Consider the following 18678-nt stretch of genomic DNA (forward strand, 5'->3'; position numbering starts at 1 on the left):
GCAAGTCTGAGTCAGCCAGTCTAGCCTCACCTTTGCCAAAGAAAGAAAAGACTATGACCAGTGAGTTTGTGCCGCGTTAACACGTGTGGGGCCCATCGCTCGGTTTTCTCTGCTGCTGGAGGTCGAGCTCAGACACGGGGCAGGGTTTGAGGCCAGGGCAGGGCCTCCGGAGCCCACACCCTCGTCAGCAACTTTCTTCCTCTAGAAGAGGGCTTCATCTGTCTTTTCTGTTTGTACGAGGGGCTCTGACCAGCTGTGGATCTGAGCGTGTCCCGTTTCCTTGCGTAGATGGAAAAGCCCAAGATGCAGAGCAGAACTGAGCTGTTGTTGTTCACTGATGAACAGTCAGTTGATTGCATCTCGCCTCCGTGTGAGAGGCAGTAGGCGTGCACAGGGGTGAGACACGGGTGTGGTATGCGGGTTTGTGGAGAGGTGCGACACGTCCCCCTGTCACAGAAGTGGTCTGTGTGGGTCTCTCCCCAGTGAGCCACAGACAGGGCTACTCGCAGGGGAGAGGGTGACAGATCGGGAGGGACTGAGGCACAGCACTTGCTGCTGGTGCCGGGGACCGAGGCTCATGTGGCAGTGACCATTCTGTGCGCGAGTGACCATCGCCTGCTACCCTTGTCGCCCTTGCAGGACGTGAGTGACCGAATAGAAAAGGAGTCCCTGGACGGCCCGATAGTGAAGCAGCTGGAGCGAGGCGGGAGAGCCGTGGTGAAGATGGACTGGAGGGAGAACATCACCGTCCCCCTGCAGACAGGTGACCACGCTGAAGCCCCCGCCGCGCGTGTTGGCGGGAACGTTTCAAGAGCAGCAGCCGTTTCTAAGAAGTGAACGTGGAGCTCACAGCTCTGGGCGGTTTGGGCTCCAGATGTCACAGGGTTGAGGCTTTCGTGGGTGTGTCCTCTGGGGTTCATCACACAGATGTGGGTTTCATTTTGTCTCTTCATGTGACAGAGACAGTGACAGGTGCTGTGCTCTGAATGGTTATTTGTGCTCGTGGGGGCAACCCGGAGGTGGAATTCGGCCTTGCACTGCCCTCCGTCAGGCTCATTCTGGGGGACACATTCCTGTCAGCCACGAGCATGGCGTAGTTCTGTCGTGTTTCAGTCTGATCGCTTGGTCCCCAGGAGCCCCGGGGATTTTCCTCTTTAGACATGGGTTCGTTTTATGGCATTCCTGGTTTCTTCCCTAGATCTGCGGAAATTCAGGACCTATAAAGGCGGCTCCGTCCGAGACCTCCTCCGAGCCATGAGAAACAAGGTAAGGGGCGTGAACCCCCGGCGGGCCCAGTGACGGGTACAGCCACCTTCCGCCTTTCTGTTCTCTGTGGGTCCTTCCACTCCCACTAGAATTCTGACCTCGCAGGGCCAACTCATTCCCTTAGACAGGTTTTCTCTTCTGGGATGTTGAGGTGTGAGGAGTTCTGTCGCTCTCACCATCAAGAACGACCCGGGGGCACACAGGGTGGCAAGCTTCTTTATTGCGCTCTCCTGCGCCGCGATCTGGGGGCAGCCCTGTCCCTGGGATGCCCCGCTGGAAGCAGCCCCGTTCAGGGCCCCGGGGGTCTCCGCTGGGCGCACCACGCCGCAGCGCTGGGAACCCGTGCTGGTCCACCGCTCCCGGGCCCCGCGCTCCTCCCCTACACGGAAGTTCACGCACATATATACGGTTTGTAATAGCCAATGAGCAGCCCTTACATGCAGCCCGCGCATGATCATTCCCTTCCACCACCTAAGGGTTCCGCAGTGTTCATTCACCTCTTACATAAGCTGTCAGCCAATCACATCTTGTTCCTCAAACGCGCATGCGCCATTTTGCTCTTAATCTGCCAGCGTGGCTCCCGACAGAGTTCGGCTCTGGGAAGCGGGCTGTCTGATGCTGGTATCGTCTCTGGTCTCTGCTGACCTGTGAGTGCCCTGTTCCTGCCTGAGACAGCACAGTAGAAACCCCCTCGATGGGGACCTTCCCACACAGGCCTGGCCACTGGGCCACTCCATCAGGGAAGCTTGTCCCTGCCTCCCCAGCCCTGGGCCTGACTCGGCTCTGAGGCGTCCTCCTGAAAGAGGGAAAACAGGGAAGGTAGGCAGATGGGCCGTTGAGTACCTGCACCTTTTCTTCTCGACAGAGAACCAACTAACACTCTGTCTTCCTTGACTTTCGAGAGGATCTTTTACCGGTGTTTCCTGGGCTTTCCAGCTGCTAACCCCTGTGTGTGTGTCCGTCCTGTTTGCAGAAGCACCACTACCGGGAGCTCCCCACGGAGGTGCGGGAGACGCTGGGCTCCCTCCCCGACGACTTCGTGCGCTACTTCACGTCCCGCTTCCCCCACCTCCTCTCCCACACCTACCGGGCCATGGAGCCGTGCGGCCACGAGCGGCTCTTCCAGCCCTACTACTTCCACGAGCCCCCAGAGCCCTGGCCTCCAGTGACTGCAGACACCCCTTGAGCCGGGGTGGCCGTCCATTCTGGTGGCCCCAGCTGTGACTGTGGCCTGGTCTCTGCAAGTCCGAGCCGGACGCCTCTCGGCTTAGCGGGGAGACCAGGCTCCCCAAACAAGTGCCTTGAGCTGCCCGCTCTGCGTCCAGCAGAGGAAGACGCCGACCCCAGGAGGTGGGAACCGCGACCCCTTCTGACCTGTAGGGAGCTGGGAAGATGTTGGCCACGAAAGCTTTCCAGTTGGGGTCCTCTGCCAAGGAGGGCCCATCCCAGACGCAGGGACAGAAGCATCCTCCGCCTTCTCCTGGACGCACTGGCTTCAGACCTACAGTTTATTTTTTAAACTTCCTGTTTGGTGTCAGCCTATGGGCCTGTAAGGAAGAGAGGGGAGGCCGTCCTGCGTTTTGCCTCCGTCCGGGAGCAGGAGCACCTCTCTCCTCGACCAGCGAGGCTGAGGGACACGGAATGGAGCCTCTGCTCTAAGTGGGGCTCCAGAGGGGAGGGGCACTGGGGAGGAGGAAGTCGTTCAGAGGGCGTCGTTCCTGGGGATCGGAGATGCCTCACTCATCGCAAACGCGCCCAGAGTTCCCCAGGTCGCTAGAGCCAGTGTTCCTTGGGGGCAGCGAGGGTCCTGAGTGTGAGGCACCGCGTTGGGGCAGGTGAGCGCCGCCCACTGGAAGACGAGGCCTTGTCTGCTGATCTCTTAGACACGAAGAGGGTACTCTGTCCTGAGTCCACAGTAGTCCAGTGCCTTGGTGGCCTTTGATGGATTGGGGGATGTCTAGGAGCATGCGGGGGCAAGGTGATAAGTTCCCCCATCAAGAAGAGCAGCACCCAGGCAGGAACGGGCCTTTGGGACCAGAGGGGAGAAGGCCACATGCGACACTCATGGCCACCCTGGGGGGAGTCCTGAGCCAGCACGAGGGCAATGAGGCGCTCTGTCCCTGGACGGGAGGACGGGCCGGGGGATCGGGAGCAGAGGTCGGAGTCACCACGAGCTTCATAGGCAGGCTTTTATGTTTCTCTTGGCAGATTTTAATAACTTTATACTTTGATCATACTGTAGAATGCTACGTTAGCAGAAGCAAGCTGAACTTGAAGCTTACTCGTGAAGAAGATAAATGCAAGATACATAATACACTCTCTATTTCGTGTAGTACCAAAAGCCTCCATCCCCTCCGGAAAGAGCGTTCACGTTCAGAACGTGCTCTGATGCCGAAGAGTAAAGCAGTATAGCAAGGCTGTCCGCATCCCTTAAACAACTTGAAAGTAATATTCCCTCAATTATGTCAATACCATCTTTTTGGCTAAAATTAGTAGTTTTTGACTTTAGTCTCAGTCCAAACTTGCTGTCTTTTCTTTACCAAGAGCCTTAGCGGTTCAATGTGATCAGGGTACAGTGTGGCGATGTCCCCCGTGTCCTTTGTCCAGCCGGGTCAGTGGGTCCTCGCCCTTCGTTCGGTGCCGGCGAGCTCGGAGACCCTGCTCGGGATCAAGGATGTTGGTGTCGGACCGAGCGTGCACCGTTCCTTCTGGGAGCTGCTTCCTGATGGCGGGTTGGGCTGAAGGCCACTCATCAGAAGCTCTCCTGTGTCTTCGTAGAATTCAGTTCCCTTCCTTTCCTAATGATCGGACTTACTTTTTTCTTAAGTTCCTGTTATCCTCCATCTGCTGTTACCCTCCCTCCTCACTGGTTACCCCGCCTAGACCTGGGAGCCCTGGGGCTGGGGGCGGGCATAGTGCTGTGTCCTCTGCCACGGCCCCCACGGTTCAGGAACACAGCCAGATGGCTGTCCTCCCCCGACTCTGCTGCATCTGCTCTGTTGTGCCTGAGGACCTGCGGTCACTTTGCTGCCGAGCCCGAGTATGATCCCCGCTCCCCTCCGCCGCCCCAGGCAGTCAGGTGCAGGAGGTGCCCCGAGTGGTGGGCTGGCTGTGGGCTCTGTGCTGCTTCCATCGCGTGGCTGAACAGTGTCCTTGGGGGGGCCGGGGAGCCAGTCCCGGCTGGCTGCCCAGGGTTTGGGTCCGCTCCCTGTTTGGGCCCAGCTTGTGTTTAGAACAACTGCTTTTTAAATGCCCTTTCTACTTCTCACCATTGTTTCTAACCACGCACCTTCTCAAACTCGTGTATTCGACATATTTGACTTTGAGTACTTGCCGGGTGAGCCAGGCCAGATCCTGGGGGCTGGGGACGCAGAGGTGAACGAGACAGACAAAATCTCTGCTTTTGTGAGAGCGTGGAGGGAGCGACGCAGCAAATAGTAAAGATCAGGGCTCCGGGAAGAGCCGTTCTCCACTTTGAGGAACCTGGTCACTCCTCAACCCCTAAGGTGGCTTGAAGAGGTGTCCTGTGGCCCCGTCATCATGAAAACAGCTCAGGCATCCTCTGCTGCATCTCGCCCTCGTCTCCAGAATCCTGGTCTCCTGTTGTGCTCTGCACCATTACTAGAACAGGGTTCTGCAGCCTTGTGTGTCCTGTCACAGCAGAGCTGGTGGATCTTAAGCACAATTCCAGGAAGGCTGTTAACTTCTTGGAAGTACGCTGTCTTCATTTTTACAGCAGCATCTAGTCACATCTGTTGGGAATCCCAGGGCCGCTCTCCTTCAGCCTGGTGTTGAAGCCTGTGTTGAACCGGTCTTCAGTGCACCTGCCAGAATTTCTCTTGTTGTTTCTCAAGTCTTTTCACCCACAGTTGAGCAAGAGCCCACATGTCCCTGGGCGTCAGAGCACTTGCACTTTGGGGGAATCACTGGTGTCTGCGGTGAGTCACTAAACCATCTAGTGGCAGATCTAAAACCCTGGATGCAGGGGGGGCTCTCCCCACCACTGTGTCCGTGCCATAGTCGTCCCAGGCTCCGTTCAGTGAGACCTCACTCCGACTTGGGACACGGATCTGCAGGTCAGTGGGCCCAGCAAAGGATTTTCTTTCTCCCAACTCTAGAAGGAAGGCCTTGTTCAGAGTCAACTTTTGGTTAAGTTTTGTGTGATCTGTTTCCCATTGCAGTTCTTTCTTACTACAGTGAGAGATGCATTGGCTGCTGATGTGAGCTCTCGCAGATGTAGGGGAGCCTCTGGGTTGTAGGCCTTTCTCTTCTTGGCCGCTGTCTCTCCAGAAGTTGGACTCCGGCCGGGTTTGGGTTTCCTGAGTCTGCTCTCACTCTCCTGCTCTGTGTATTGGGTCCTCAGCCTGGAGGTCCTGGCAGGAGGTAGGCTGGTTCACCTGCCGCTGCCTTCTGTGCCACGAGAGCCGGGAGAGATAGCGCAGCGCCCCTGTGAAGAGCCTCCTTACGTTCTCTTTAGCCTTCTCTCTGCTCATTTAGTATCTGAACTCCCTTTTCTTCATGTATCTCAGTGTCTCCCTTGCTCACTCCTTCACCATCCTGGCGTTGTCCTTGTAACTGAGTCTGGCCTGGCCTTAGCCTTTCTCCTAGAAAGTCGCTGGGTGTCCCACAGAGATGAGCCAAAGTTCCGCCTTCCAAGGTTGGACCATGATCTTTTAAACCAAAGTGTCTCCTTATCCTCTACTTTGTTTTCTTGATGAAGCAGTGATTTCTGCCGCGAGTAGCCCTGGTTCTGGTTGCTTGTATCTGCGTGTGAATCCTTTCTGTATTCCTTGGCCAACCACCAAGAAGGCATCTGCAGTGAGCCTCCCCCTGGGGCAGCCTTAAGGTCCACTTCCGGCCCAAGTCCCCACCCCTCTCGCCTCCCCCTGTGATCTGTGTGCGTCTGGCGGGTCCAGTGTTCCTTTTCAGTATCCCAAAAGCTGTGACGGGGGCGTCCCCACTTACCTAGGAAGCATTACCCGTCAACCAGGCGGCATTCTCAAATGCAAACCTTACGTAGTGTTCTTTTTGCGATGACCTATTTATTTAACCTATTTATATTTATTTAATTTTTACTCTGACGTGTATCCAGCTATAATTGCACTTGCTTCTAAAGCACATCAGATTTGTTTTGGACAACACACCCCTGACCATTCTAAAACTGGAAAAGGAAAAGTTATACTGGATCCTTCCATGGGATGGACGCCTCACAGTAGTTTGATCATTAAAGGGTGAGAAATTTGGTCAGGGTTCAAGTTTTCTCTTTTGAGTGATTTTTTAAAAAAATTCTGTGCCATCGTGTCTTCTCCGTGAACGGTTGTTTAATGGGTATGTGTTAATTGTGCGATAGAATTCTCTCTGTGAACCTACAATCCTCTTTTTAGCTTTATATTTTATAAACTGCCAGATTGTACAATTTTTATGTGTATTTTTAAAGCTTGATGTGAGGGTAATTATCTAAGTTAAACAGCCTATTTTTGTACCTCCTGTACAGTTTTATAATTCTGCTGATTGATGAAGGCGTCTTGTGCGGCGCCCCCCTCAAATAAAGGTAGTTTTAGACCTGGAAGTCGGCTTCATCTCCGTGAGGACTTGACGCCCGCTCTCAGACAAGGGGTCATTCCCGGCGGTCTTCCTGGCCGTAGGGGCACGGGCGGTGAGGGTGAGCAGCTGACTCGGGGGGGTAGGGAGGGTGCGGTTGCCCGCTGGTGTCCGCGGCGCGGTCCAGGGGGCTGGAACATCCTCCTTGGTGGCCGCGAGGAAAGGTTCTTTGAAACCCTGCAGGGAGTCCCCAAAAGTATTGGTTCAGGCTGAATTCCAGGAAGCTGGCCTGGTTGGGTTGGGACTGAAATGGCCCTTGGTGAGGAGACTCCAGCCGGGTTTGGGGGGTGTACAGTGAGGAGGACCGAGGAGCCCATGAAGGGGTTAAAACTGCTTTAGTAACTCGGCCTGCGCAGTGCTGGGATAGCCGTGACCTGGTGTGTCAAGGGCACCTGCTCCGTTTACCCACAGGCCTAAGGATGAGCCCAGCGGCCGGTCTGGGCGGAACTAGAATCGCACCAGCCCGCTTCTTCCTTTCCATCTGGTGAAAAAGCCGAGGACGTTCCTCTCATTTGCATCGCAGGAAGGGACCGCTCACGAGGCCCGGGGACCGGCTCCTTCCCCTCTGCTGGCCACCGTCCAATCCCTCCCGCCCAATCCCTCCGACCCGGCCAGGTCCCAGGAGAGCGCCTGGGAATTAGGGATGCGCCCTCTGAAGCTCGGGATCCCGGACCCCCCGGATGGGCCCAAACCCGAGGGAGCAGGAGGGGCTGCAGGAGGCTGTTGACGCCCGCTCGCTGCCTCCCGCCACTCGATGGCAACACAGAACCAGCTCTTGGAGTCCCCAGGGAGCTGCAAAGCCGGAGCAGGGGCTGCATTTGGAATGGGTCCAGGCCAAGGAGGGAGCCTGCTGGTAGCACCCTCAGCTGTGTCCGAGAACAGAGACGCTCGGGGGGCCTTGGGAGGGAGACCAGCAGGTGGTCCAGACACTGACATGGCCAGGGCCGTGGTTCCGGGCCACTGAGGCAGCGTTCGCTGCTTGGATGCTGAGTCAGTGTTTGACTGCAAAGAGGGTGCTTTTTTCCGAATGTTGGATACATTTCATCAGGTAAATGCATACATATACCAACAGCGTTTCATCAGCAAAGGCACTGACTCTTACTCTATTAGTTGTCCCATTTGTCATTTGTGCTGGGTGCGTGCCTGAGCTAAAAGAGCTCATGAAAAGAGCCAACTACAGCCCCATCGGTCTGCCCTTCCCACTGGGCCAGGCACTGTGCCTGACCTTATTCCTCTCCCTCTGCAGACCAACATTTCCCTTCAGATCAAAAATGTAATCTTTTACTTCAGTGAGGCACTGACTGGACCCTTTACCAAGACCAAAGATCAGGTGATGACCTTGTATCTGAGCCACTTAGCTGTGGGCAGAGGGAGCAGGGCTGGTAAGAACGTGGCAGCCCCTGGGAAGCCACAGTAAAAGATGGCAGGGGGCAGAGGGAGCAGTTTCCAGAAACAGGAGAGGCCGGGCCGGCAGGGCAGTGGCTGAGTGAACTTGGCCTCTGAGAGGGTTGGCAGGTGAGCTCAGTGGGTGTTCTTTTCTGCCCTCCCCAACCTTTGCCTCTCCAGATTCTCCCAGGCCCGCTCGGTGATCTAGGTGAAGCCATAAAAGTGTGCTCATTGGGTTTGCCTGCCGGCATCACAAACCTGGAAAGAATGACCCTTCACCATCGTGATTCATGACCCAGTCAAGATTCCAGAAGATAGCAAGAAGCTGGAATGCTGAGCCCAAACCCAACGGATGGTGGGGAGCCCTGCCCTGACATGCTGATGAGGTTGGGGATGGAGGGCAGGGCCGTAAGAGGCTTGGAAACTGCCACAGACACTTGAAACCAGAGATATTGGGGCCTCGGACACCTGTCACGCGATGAGGAACTGGTTTTGCTCCCTTGTTCCTGATGGTCTGGGCTAGCTTAGCGGGGAGCCGGTTCTAGACGGGAGCCTGAGCTGCCCACAGTGCCGAAGGAGGCTGGACAAGTGAGCGAGGGCTGGGTCTCTGCAGGAATCCAGCAGAGGGGTCAGGCCTCCTCCTGAACAGATCAGGAAGAAATTCTTCCTGGGGTCAGACGTTGCACTCAGGGCCCTTCCAAATAAGCATCTACGACTGAGGCCCGCCCCTCGCTGTGATGAGTTCCTGGAAAAGGCTGCCTGGCTGGGTGTGCATCACGGGAAGCGGGGAGGGGGGCCACCGCAAAGGATCTGTTGATGATTGGAGGGGGCTGGGCTCGTGTTGTCCAAGATTCTGCCAGGATGGTCTGCTGTTCCAGACGCAGGTGCTCGAAGAGTGATAACACAAGCCACAGTTGACTCATTGAGGACGAGTATGCGCCTCAGAATTCCAGTTCCAAGGAATACTGCACTTAGGCAAAAGGCCCCATGACCAAATAAACTCGGGAAATGATGGATTACAGACAGATTTCCTATTGACCGCAACACCATTCAGCTTTTCATATACTAACAGGAGGGGCACCCGGCTGTCTCCGCCGGTGAAGTGTGACTCCTAATCTCAGGGTCATGAGTTCAAGCCCCACACTGGGCATGGAGCCTACTCAAACAAACAAACAAAAAAACCAAAACACCATATATTAACAGGATTTCTTGAATCATTGCCTTTAATTCTTATTTTTTTAAAGGATGTTTGGAGTGGCAGAGATAATAACACTTTCATCAAATCATATTTTCCTCTTTCTGGATTCCTAGGAAGACAACCTTCCCAGGCTCGCCTGAAGTTAGGTTGGGGCATGTGACTAACTCTGGCCAATGGGTGACAGGGGAAATAAACAGTGTCACTTCAGAGCCAAAGCCCTGACCAGCTGGGACACAAGCCTCCAGCTCGCTCTTCTTCTGACGCGTGACGGGCCACCGTGGAGGCCACATATGGAAACGACACAAAATGGAAGTCATCTGAATCATGTAGGCCCCACACAGAAAGCAAGCTGTCCTGAAAAGTCACCCGATTCAGAATAGACTTCTCATCCGTAAAATAAACAAACACACAAACCCTTGTGTTGAGCCACTGAGATGTCTGGGCTAATTACCGCAGCGCAGCTAAGCCCATCCTGACTAACCCTTCCCGTAGAAAGTGTCCCAGAAAAAGGCTGCTACCCGTCACCTGAAAAGTGAAGGACAGTACGAAGCCATCTTTGACTTTAGCCAGCTAGAAAGTCTGCGCTGTCGGGACGCCTGGGTGGCTCAGTGGAATGGTAAGCTGCCTTCGGCTTGGGTCCTGATTCCAGTATCCTGGGATCGAGTCCCACGTCAGGCTCCTTGCTCAGCAGGGAGCCTGCTTCTCCCTCTGCCTCTGCCTGCCTCTGTCTGCCTGTGCGCTCTCTCTCTCTCTCTCTCTCAACAAATAAATAAATAAAATCTTTAAAAAAAAAGTTCGTGCTGTCAACAATCTGAGGGGAGCAAAGAAGAGGATTCTCTGTCTGCCGCTCTGTCTTTCATCCACCCCCTCCCGTCATGATTGGATGCCCCGTTTGGCTTCTATGGTTACCTGTGTTCCCCTGATGGTTTGGTGGTTAGCGGTGCTCATGGTGAACCCTGATGAGAAGCGGCTGAACCCCACAGGGGAAGTGGGAGGGGGAGGGCAATAGCACCCCACACACACTGCCTTTGCTTGGCCTCACAGGGCCTGCTGGGCTCACGGTGGTCTCGCCCAGGGCTTGGGACATCCAAGTTGGCGGGGACCCGAGGAGGGTGAAGTTGGGAAGGAGAGTCCCTTTCGTTGGCACCCACTCTTCCCGGAACAATTTTAAAGGGGAGTAAAGTAGGGACTAAGGGGCAGAAGGTAGATAATTTACATTAGGGCCCATGCGGTGTAGAGCTGCGGGTCTGACCTCCATTCTGGTGACTCAGAAACCTGCTCCCTTCCAACGTGGGAGCCATGTCACTCTCAGCAGCTGGGTGGCTGTCACAGGGAGTGAAGGGCAGGCAGAGAGTGGAGAACTTGTTGGTTGCAAAGGAAACCCTCTTCGATAGGACTTGCTATAACCAGGATGACAAAACCCACTGTCATTGTTTGGTAAGTCTTAGAATTTTTAGCTAGGTCAGTGGTTTTCAAACTCTGATCTTATCAGCATCGTGGTGTGGGAAACGGGAAACTTAACACAGGCCCGGGTCCTATCCTGCTTCAACAAGCCCGGGTCTCTGCCTTCTTCGATTTCCAGGTGATTCTGGCATAACCTAAGGGTAAAAACCATCTGTCTAGGCCATAGTGCTTGTCACAGAAAGGAAGTTCCCAAGATAAGCACCATTATCTTTGGTGTGTGTCTCACCTATCCAAAATAAATGAATAGGGGCACCTGGGTGGCTCAGTGGGTTAAGCCGCTGCCTTCGGCTCAGGTCATGATCTCAGGGTCCTGGGATCGAGCCCCACATCGGGCTCTCTGCTCAGCAGGGAGCCTGCTTCCTCCTCTCTCTCTGCCTGCCTCTCTGCCTGCTTGTGATCTCTGTCTGTCAAATAAGTAAATAAAATCTTTTTAAAAAAAAATAAATAAATAAATGAAAATAAATGAATACCAGTTTTTAAATCCAAACTGGATTGATATTGTACATACTTTTTAAAAAGCCTGGATTCCACAAGCCGGTCCCCAGAGCTGAGGAACAGCTGGTCATCCCATTCCTTGGGAGGGCGGGTGAGAGCAAGAGTTTGGTTTCCTCAGCTACTGGCTCCCTGAAGGAACGTGGTCATGCCCTCAGTCAGAGACCCCCAAGCACCCACCCTTAGTCCCTAGGACAGTGTGTTCCATGGAAACTTTGGGAAGGAATCTCGCTATTGCCTGTTCACAGAGACATGTCTGCTTGTGGGTCTCGTTTCCTTGAGTTGGACACTGGCAAGTCCTTTCAACCCAACGGCCTGTGTCTTTCTGCCAGGAGAAATTGGTTTGTCTAACTTCTAAATCATTGTCTCTGCTCCATTTTCTGTTTGTATTTTTTTTAACTTTCAACAGTAGAATGTTGGGACTCTGGGTTTGATCCTCCGTGACGCTTATGCTTTATTTCTTATATTACATTTGTTGATTTTGTTCCTTCTGGAAAATGTCCGGCTTTATTTCCAAAATTTGCCATGACGCTTTTCTAAGTTTCAGCAATTGTTTTTCATTTCCAAGAGCTCTTGATCCCTGTCCCTTTCTTATGGGGAAATTAGTATTTGAGGATACTAATTAGACTTTTCTTTTTAACGGCTTTTCAGTTCTCTGTATCATCTCTGTATCCTTTGGGGTAATTTTGTTTTATCTTGATCTCTCTTTTCCAAGTTGAAGATTTTCCTAAGTGTTGGTGATGCTTGATGAGTTATACACACTAAAAAATGAGGCAGCAAAAGCTGATTGAGGCCCTGCGTTGGTAAGTAGAGCTTGTCAGCTGGTAAGCTTTGTTTTTGTTATTTTACAGGGAATCCTTAAATGCCAGAGGGCAGAGATCTTTGCTCTGGGGTCCTTAAAAGTTTTTGGAGAAGAGTCTTCTGACTGTTGGCTTGGGGATGAACCGCTACTATCTGTCCTTCTACATTAGGGGTCAAATGTTTTATGAACCAACTTCTAATTCATTCTGGTTCTAACATGTCACTCCCAGCCTCCGCCATCCTTGCCGTGAACCTCCAAGGTGAAGCCCCTCTCTGGTTCCACTGGACAGATGCGCCCCTCCTCAGCTCCATCTCATTCGTGTGTTACCTTGGCTAGGGCTGCGGCCTGTAGAGGAGACCTAGCCTCCTGGGTGTGGGGGTACTGTGTGGGCACAGCAAGGGTGCAAAGAAGGGATATCGAGGGAGTGGATGGGACAGTGGTTGGCCTTGGGGTCCAGGCCGATGGAGGGAGAGGAATGTGGTCAGGAGAGATTCTAGAGATGAAGGATACGGAAGTGGAGCAGTATTACATGGGGACAAAGTAAGATTTGGCTGCAGGGGTGGGTGGTGGAGAGAAAGTGAAGAAGACTCTTACAGTTTGAGGAAGCAAGCAGATGTTGAGGCTCAGGTGTAGCTGGCTCTTCTGGTAGACACTGGGGTTGACCACGGTGGCAGCAAGAGTCAGGGGGCAGGGGACGTAGAAGTAGACAGGAAGAGAGACTCAAAGTCCTCCAGGAATTCCAGACTGGGCAATGGCCTTGAGACGGGGAGATGCCTTGGGCCTAAGAGGGGTACAGAACATGAGGGTAGGCTTGCTTCCCATGAGGAAGCCATGAGGAGACAACCAATGATCAATGCCCACCAGTTCAGAGGTTTTTTCTGCCTTTCAGTCTTCACTCAGGAAGAATGCGGAGAAAGAGGCATCCTCAGCCAAGGGCCAGGCTCCAGCCAAGGTGAGGAAATGGAGGGTCTGTGAAGAGGGGAGGGGTGTGGGCAAATTTTTCTCCAGTGAATCAGGTTTCAGAGGGCAAATGGGAGGTTTGAGCAGAGAGAAACAGCGTCCTGAAAATGGACGAAAGCTCAGGGGCTGATGGGGACTGAGCACTGCGTCCTTCAGACTGACAAGGCCCAGGGCCGTTCAACACACGGTGGGTTAATGCACCTTCAGGCTGTGATCTGAATGGAAGGACATTTGCTCAGCAGCCGGAAGGGACATGGGGTGCCCAGGAGGTTGTGGGGCCTCGACTTTATCAGCTACTGAGGTCCTCTTCTACCCCAGCAGAGGAACTGAGGCAATTCTCTATTGTTACAACCGAACCTGACTGGCCGGGTGGCTTCGTTGTGGCCGGAGAGCCCCACGCAGCTGTGAGGGGAACAGGGAAGCTGGATCCAAGCCCCAGCACCAGCCCTCTGAGGTCCTATCCCTGCCGCTGGGCCCCGACCCTGCAGCGGGTCCCCTGCACAGAAAGAATATGCAGTCAGAACCATTGAAAAAACAAACAGCTTGCAATACCTAATTTTTAAAAAATAATCTTTAACCGTATTCAGATATCTCCTAATCTATCATTCAGGCCCCAAAAGAGAACAGCCTGGCAGCAAAACAAAAAAATAACGTCACACACCCTTGGATTTTGCCTTTCCTTTTCCAACAGGCCAAGGAGCTGCCTTTGGTGTCTTTCCCAAGGAAGCAGCTCTTTTCCCCATCTGGGTTCCTAGTCAACATCTCAGTTTAGTCTCTCCCTTGCAGTAAAGGTGAAAGGAAGAAAAAGACAACAGGTGCCTACCCTGGCATCCACGTTTTCCAGGGAAGAGGCGATCTTCCTTCTGGGAGAGGTCTTCTCAAATCCCTCTCGGTCAGCTCTTGGGCTGCTGGGTGGTTCTGGATAAATTTGCTGCATCTATATAGACCACTTTCCTTAAAAACAGCCCCCCAGGATCCCAGCCCATTTCCAGCCTCTTTGTGTTTGCAAAGAAATGTGACCTACCACTGCCACTCCATCCGGAGAATTTATTTTTGCCTCGCAGACTGAGGGGCAGGCCCCTTGTCACTTCGGCCACTAGATGGCGCCGGTGTGCAGCCTCGTTTCCTCCTGGGCCGGCCGCAGCACCCTGTGTTGTCCCCATTCCCGTGTGTGGCCACTGCTCCTCCGAACTCTGGGGGCCTGCTCCCTATGAGATGAGACTGGGATCCCCCCAAAAAGGCCAAAGGACCTGGCTTTGTAAACAACTCAAGTCTTTTATGAAAGTAATGCTTATACACAAGTTCTTCTCACTTGAGCACTGACATGTAACATAAAATGTAGAGCCCCCTCCTGTATGGGGGTGGTCTTGGGGTCTGACATTCTCTGGATCCACGCAGTAGTCCAGAAGCCCTTCGAGGGGCCTCTAAGGTGGGCAAGAGGGTCTTAGAGCTTAGATGTGGGATCCCAATCGCCTGGAATAATCTTGTGTGGCCTCTTGCTGCTGCTGCTGCATGGCCGCTCAAAAAACCCAACTGCTCAACTCAACACCCACACCGAGTAAGCGCAGCAGAAACGTTGGCTGTCTGTATTCTCCGCATGTTACAGGTAGGCAGATTGAAGCTCAGAGAAGTTAGGCAACTTGCCCAAGGTCACACAGCTGGCAAGAAGCTGTGCAGAGAATCACACTCTGCCAGAATGACCCACAGTTTCCATCCTTCAGCCTGAAGGCCGCTGAGTCCATGAAACACTAGCCTTCCAAGGACGTGGAATTTCTACTCTGAGTCTCTGTTTCTACTTGTATTTGCAACTCCCTTGACTTTATTTATTTTTTATTTTTTTAAAGATTTTTCTTTATTTATTTGACAGACAGAGATCACAAGTAGGCAGAGAGAGAGGGAAGCAGGCTCCCCGCTGTGCAGAAAGCCCGACTCGGGACTTGATCCCAGGATCTCGAGATCATGACCGGAGCCGAAGGCAAAGGCTTAACCCACTGAGCCACCCAGACCTCCGCCTTGACTTTATTTAAACAGAGGGCATATTCTTATTCTTGCTAAAACAATGTGGTCTTGGGACCAGAAGCATCAGCATTGCCAGGGGAAATTTTAAGAATCCAAGTTGTCCAGCCTCGTGCCAGACTGGGTGAATCGGCAGCTCTGGGGATGGGCCTCTCCAAGGTGATATGAGTGAAAATTCGAGGGCACTTGCTCATGTCTCAGAAAGCCAAGTCCCTGAGCTTAATTAAGTCCAACAAGCATTTCCTGAGCATCTTCTCAGTGGTTCGGAGACGAGGGTCCCAGAAACCTAGTAGTGTGGGGAAGGAAATAGACATGAAACGGGATCTGCCCCAGAAGCTACAAAACCGGTGGGAGTAGGGGGGCAGAGACAGGGGTTGGGGGCTTGCAGGTCAGGGATGGACCTGAATGAGGCATCAGAACTGTCTGCGCAGCTCTGAATGCAGGCACCCAGGGTTATGATCAGACTGTTCTGAGGTGGGCCCAGCATCTCAACTGCTCAAAGCTGCCCTCTCCTGAGACGGCTCTGGGGGCTTCACAGCCAGGCTTCGGTCAAGCTTGGCATCCAGGTGGAGTATGATACAGTTTGCAGTAAGAAGATGCCACCCACCCTTCAGAAGAAGGACCGCTGTGGTCTTCCCCCTTCCTTAGCTCGCTCTTGGGGATTTTCAAGCACCTTCTGCGCTCTGTGCCCCCAGCTGACCCCTGCCCTCCCCAGTGCACCAAAGGGTACCAAGCCCTCGTGCTTCTGCCCCTGCTCACTTCCGGACTTCTCACCCCCGTTTCTGCTTTTCCACCCCGCGTGTTGGTGCTTCACATTGCACACCCTGGAATTAGCTGGAGAGCTTAAAAAACACAATCTATACATACACAAGTTGCCACTGTTACCATGTGCGATGTTTGAGACACACTAAAAATAATATATATAAAATTCCAATTTCACTGTATTTTAGGAGAGTCAGAAGCAGTGCTGGGGACCAGGTTTAGACCCCCCTGGACAGGGGAAGGGTTGATAAGAGCCTATAAATGCCAGAGCTGAAGCCTGCTTCCCGAGCCCCTTCTCTCATTACGCCCCCTCTAAAAAGCAAGCTTGGGTCCCCAAGATCACACTCACCCATCAGGGAAATCTTGCCAGGCTCCTGCCCTCCCCTCAGTACCAAATTGTTACTGTTATTATAGTCCTGGCTCTGATTAGTGATTCTGGGGCCTGATGCCTCATGAGCCAAGAGGGGCCCTGTGGGGGCTCCTGCCACAGAGCCCACGTACCTTGCTCAGACAACGCACGCATTCCCCTCTTTGCTCCCCTGGCCCAGGGAGTGTCAAGATGCAGCAAGATGCCGTCTCTGACAAAACAGAGCAAGCCTGAATTCGGAAGGAGCCCTACACAAGGCACAGCAATCTACAATGAACTGCTACACACTCGGATTTTCCTCAATACAAAGCAATTTTGCTTTCACCCACCGAGAGTTCAAAAAGCAATTGCCAAAATGCTGTATTACTTCCGAATCCTTAAACCAAAAGGCATGTGAAGATGTTCTCAAACATTGATGCCTTTTCACCCGCCCTCTTACTGTGAAGACCCAGCACCAGATGAAGCCACTGGTGCCAGAGCCAATCCAATCAATGTGCAATTTTATTCTGGAAGATTCCTTGGTTGACTGATCAGGTTCTCTGGCATGATTCATAGTTTCTTACTCCAGACTCTGGTTACACAGGGCAGAATCCAGCTGAAACTGGCTTAAGCAAAAATGGCAAAAGGATAGGTTCATGGAAACCCACCTTCAAGAACAGGCCTTCAGGAATGGCTGGAACCAGGAGCCAGAATGCCATCCGAATGTTTTCACCTCTTCTCTGTGCATTTTGACCTCCTCACCTTCTACAGATCCCCCCCTCTCCTGTGAATGGGGTGATAGCCTCAGGTGGCGTTTGTCTTCTGACCTCTGCATCCAGGCAGGGAAAGGCTCTTTCTCCAACTTGTTAAACACCACCACCACCACCAAAATCCCTCGAGGTTAGACCTGAACATGGGGCACTGTGGCACCAACCTTGGACCAATCATTTGACAGGAAAGTGGTATCGAGTAGGAGGACAGAAGCTCCCTAGAAAACTTTCTAGAATAAAGGATGGGTTCCTCTCAAAAAAGGCCAAGTCCAGGCATAACTCCTGGGGAAATTGCAATGAGACTGCATTCTAATTTGTGTCTATGACAGATGTCATCAAAAGTTTCAAGTCACGTGGGCAACTCCACGCCTTGGGCCCTGATATCCCTCCCACCCAACATCCCACCTTGGCTTTGTTTCACCAGCAGTATGACAGGGAGATTCCAAAAAGAACTTTTGTGAAGGTACCAATGCACAAAGATACCAAGAGAGATTGTTCCAGAACCCAGCAGACCCTCAGCATTCGTGGCCTTCCCCGCCCCATGGTCTGTCACATAATCTAATTTATGACTTTGCTCAGCCCGGAATTTAAATAGTATGTAGGGCTGGCTTGTGGGAGCAAGATCCCCCGCTGGTGTGTGAGTCAAGCTTGCGGTCCGGCGCCCACCCCTGCACCTGGCTTTGATACTTTCTGCCTATTGGGACAAAACCACTCCGCTGGGGTAGGTTTTATTTTTTCATTGCTAGGTGAGGTGGCAAATGTGGCAAGATCCATGATGGTTCTTCGTCACAGATAGAAGTCTCTCGTGGCAGGGCATGTCCATACAGGGAAGAGCCAGCTCTGGGACAGTGACCAGCCTCATGCAGGGGGACAACAGGCAGCTCATCCTGGACCCCTCTGCCCATCCATGGCCCCAGCGGTGCAGACACCGCACATCCAGAAAGAGAGTCGGGGGAGAGCCCATGTCGGTTCCTCAAAACCTTGCACCTAGAACTGTCCTAGGACTTGGTTATTCCACTTAAGGGGTCTACACTTTGAAGACCTGAAAGCAGGTCTGGAGGACGTGTCTGTGCCCACATCCAAGGCAGCGTTCTGCACAGTAGCCAAAAGGTGGAAGGAACCCAGGGTGGATAAGGAATAGGGTGTGTGCAGGTGGCCGAGCATTACTCAGCCTTAAAAAAGAAGCAGTTTCTGACGCCCACTCTGACACAGACGGCCCTTAGGGACATCTCGTGAAGTGAAGCAAGCCAGTGACAAAAGGACAGACACGGTAGGGTCCTGCTAACGCTTGGTTCCTGGAGTAATCTGATTTGCACAGTCGGCAAGAACAGTAGTTGCAGGGGTGCTGGCAGGGGCCAGGGACTGGGAGTTAGTGTTTAATGGGACCACGTTGCAGTCTGGAAAGGAGACGATGCCGGTGGTGGTGATGGGAGCAGGGCCGTGCAAACGAGCACGGTGCCCTAAAACTGGTTAAAGTGGTACCTTTTCTAGTTGCGTGTATTTTGCCACACTTAAAAAAAGTACAAGCGGGAGGGGTCTGAAAATGAGGTTCGTCCGAATGGGGAGCCTGGCACAGGAAAGCGCGTAACTCCGACGTGCAGAGGGAGGGAGGAGT

The 18678-nt window shown here is 53.1% G+C and overlaps 1 protein-coding gene across 1 annotated transcript in view; it reads left to right on the forward strand.

Annotated features, from left to right (window-relative positions):
* The window catches only part of ERN1 (endoplasmic reticulum to nucleus signaling 1), a 77821-nt gene extending 70986 nt beyond the window's left edge, over positions 1 to 6835 (forward strand). The window contains exons 20-22 of the mRNA XM_044247636.1: positions 640 to 763; positions 1199 to 1266; positions 2240 to 6835. Coding sequence (XP_044103571.1) covers positions 640 to 763; positions 1199 to 1266; positions 2240 to 2452 — 405 coding nt within the window. The 3' untranslated portion in view covers positions 2453 to 6835. The remainder of the gene's footprint in view (positions 1 to 639; positions 764 to 1198; positions 1267 to 2239) is intronic.
* The last annotated feature ends 11843 nt before the right edge of the window (positions 6836 to 18678 follow it).

Source organism: Neovison vison, chromosome 5 (genome assembly GCF_020171115.1).
Source record: "Neovison vison isolate M4711 chromosome 5, ASM_NN_V1, whole genome shotgun sequence".
NCBI lineage: Eukaryota > Metazoa > Chordata > Mammalia > Carnivora > Mustelidae > Neogale > Neogale vison.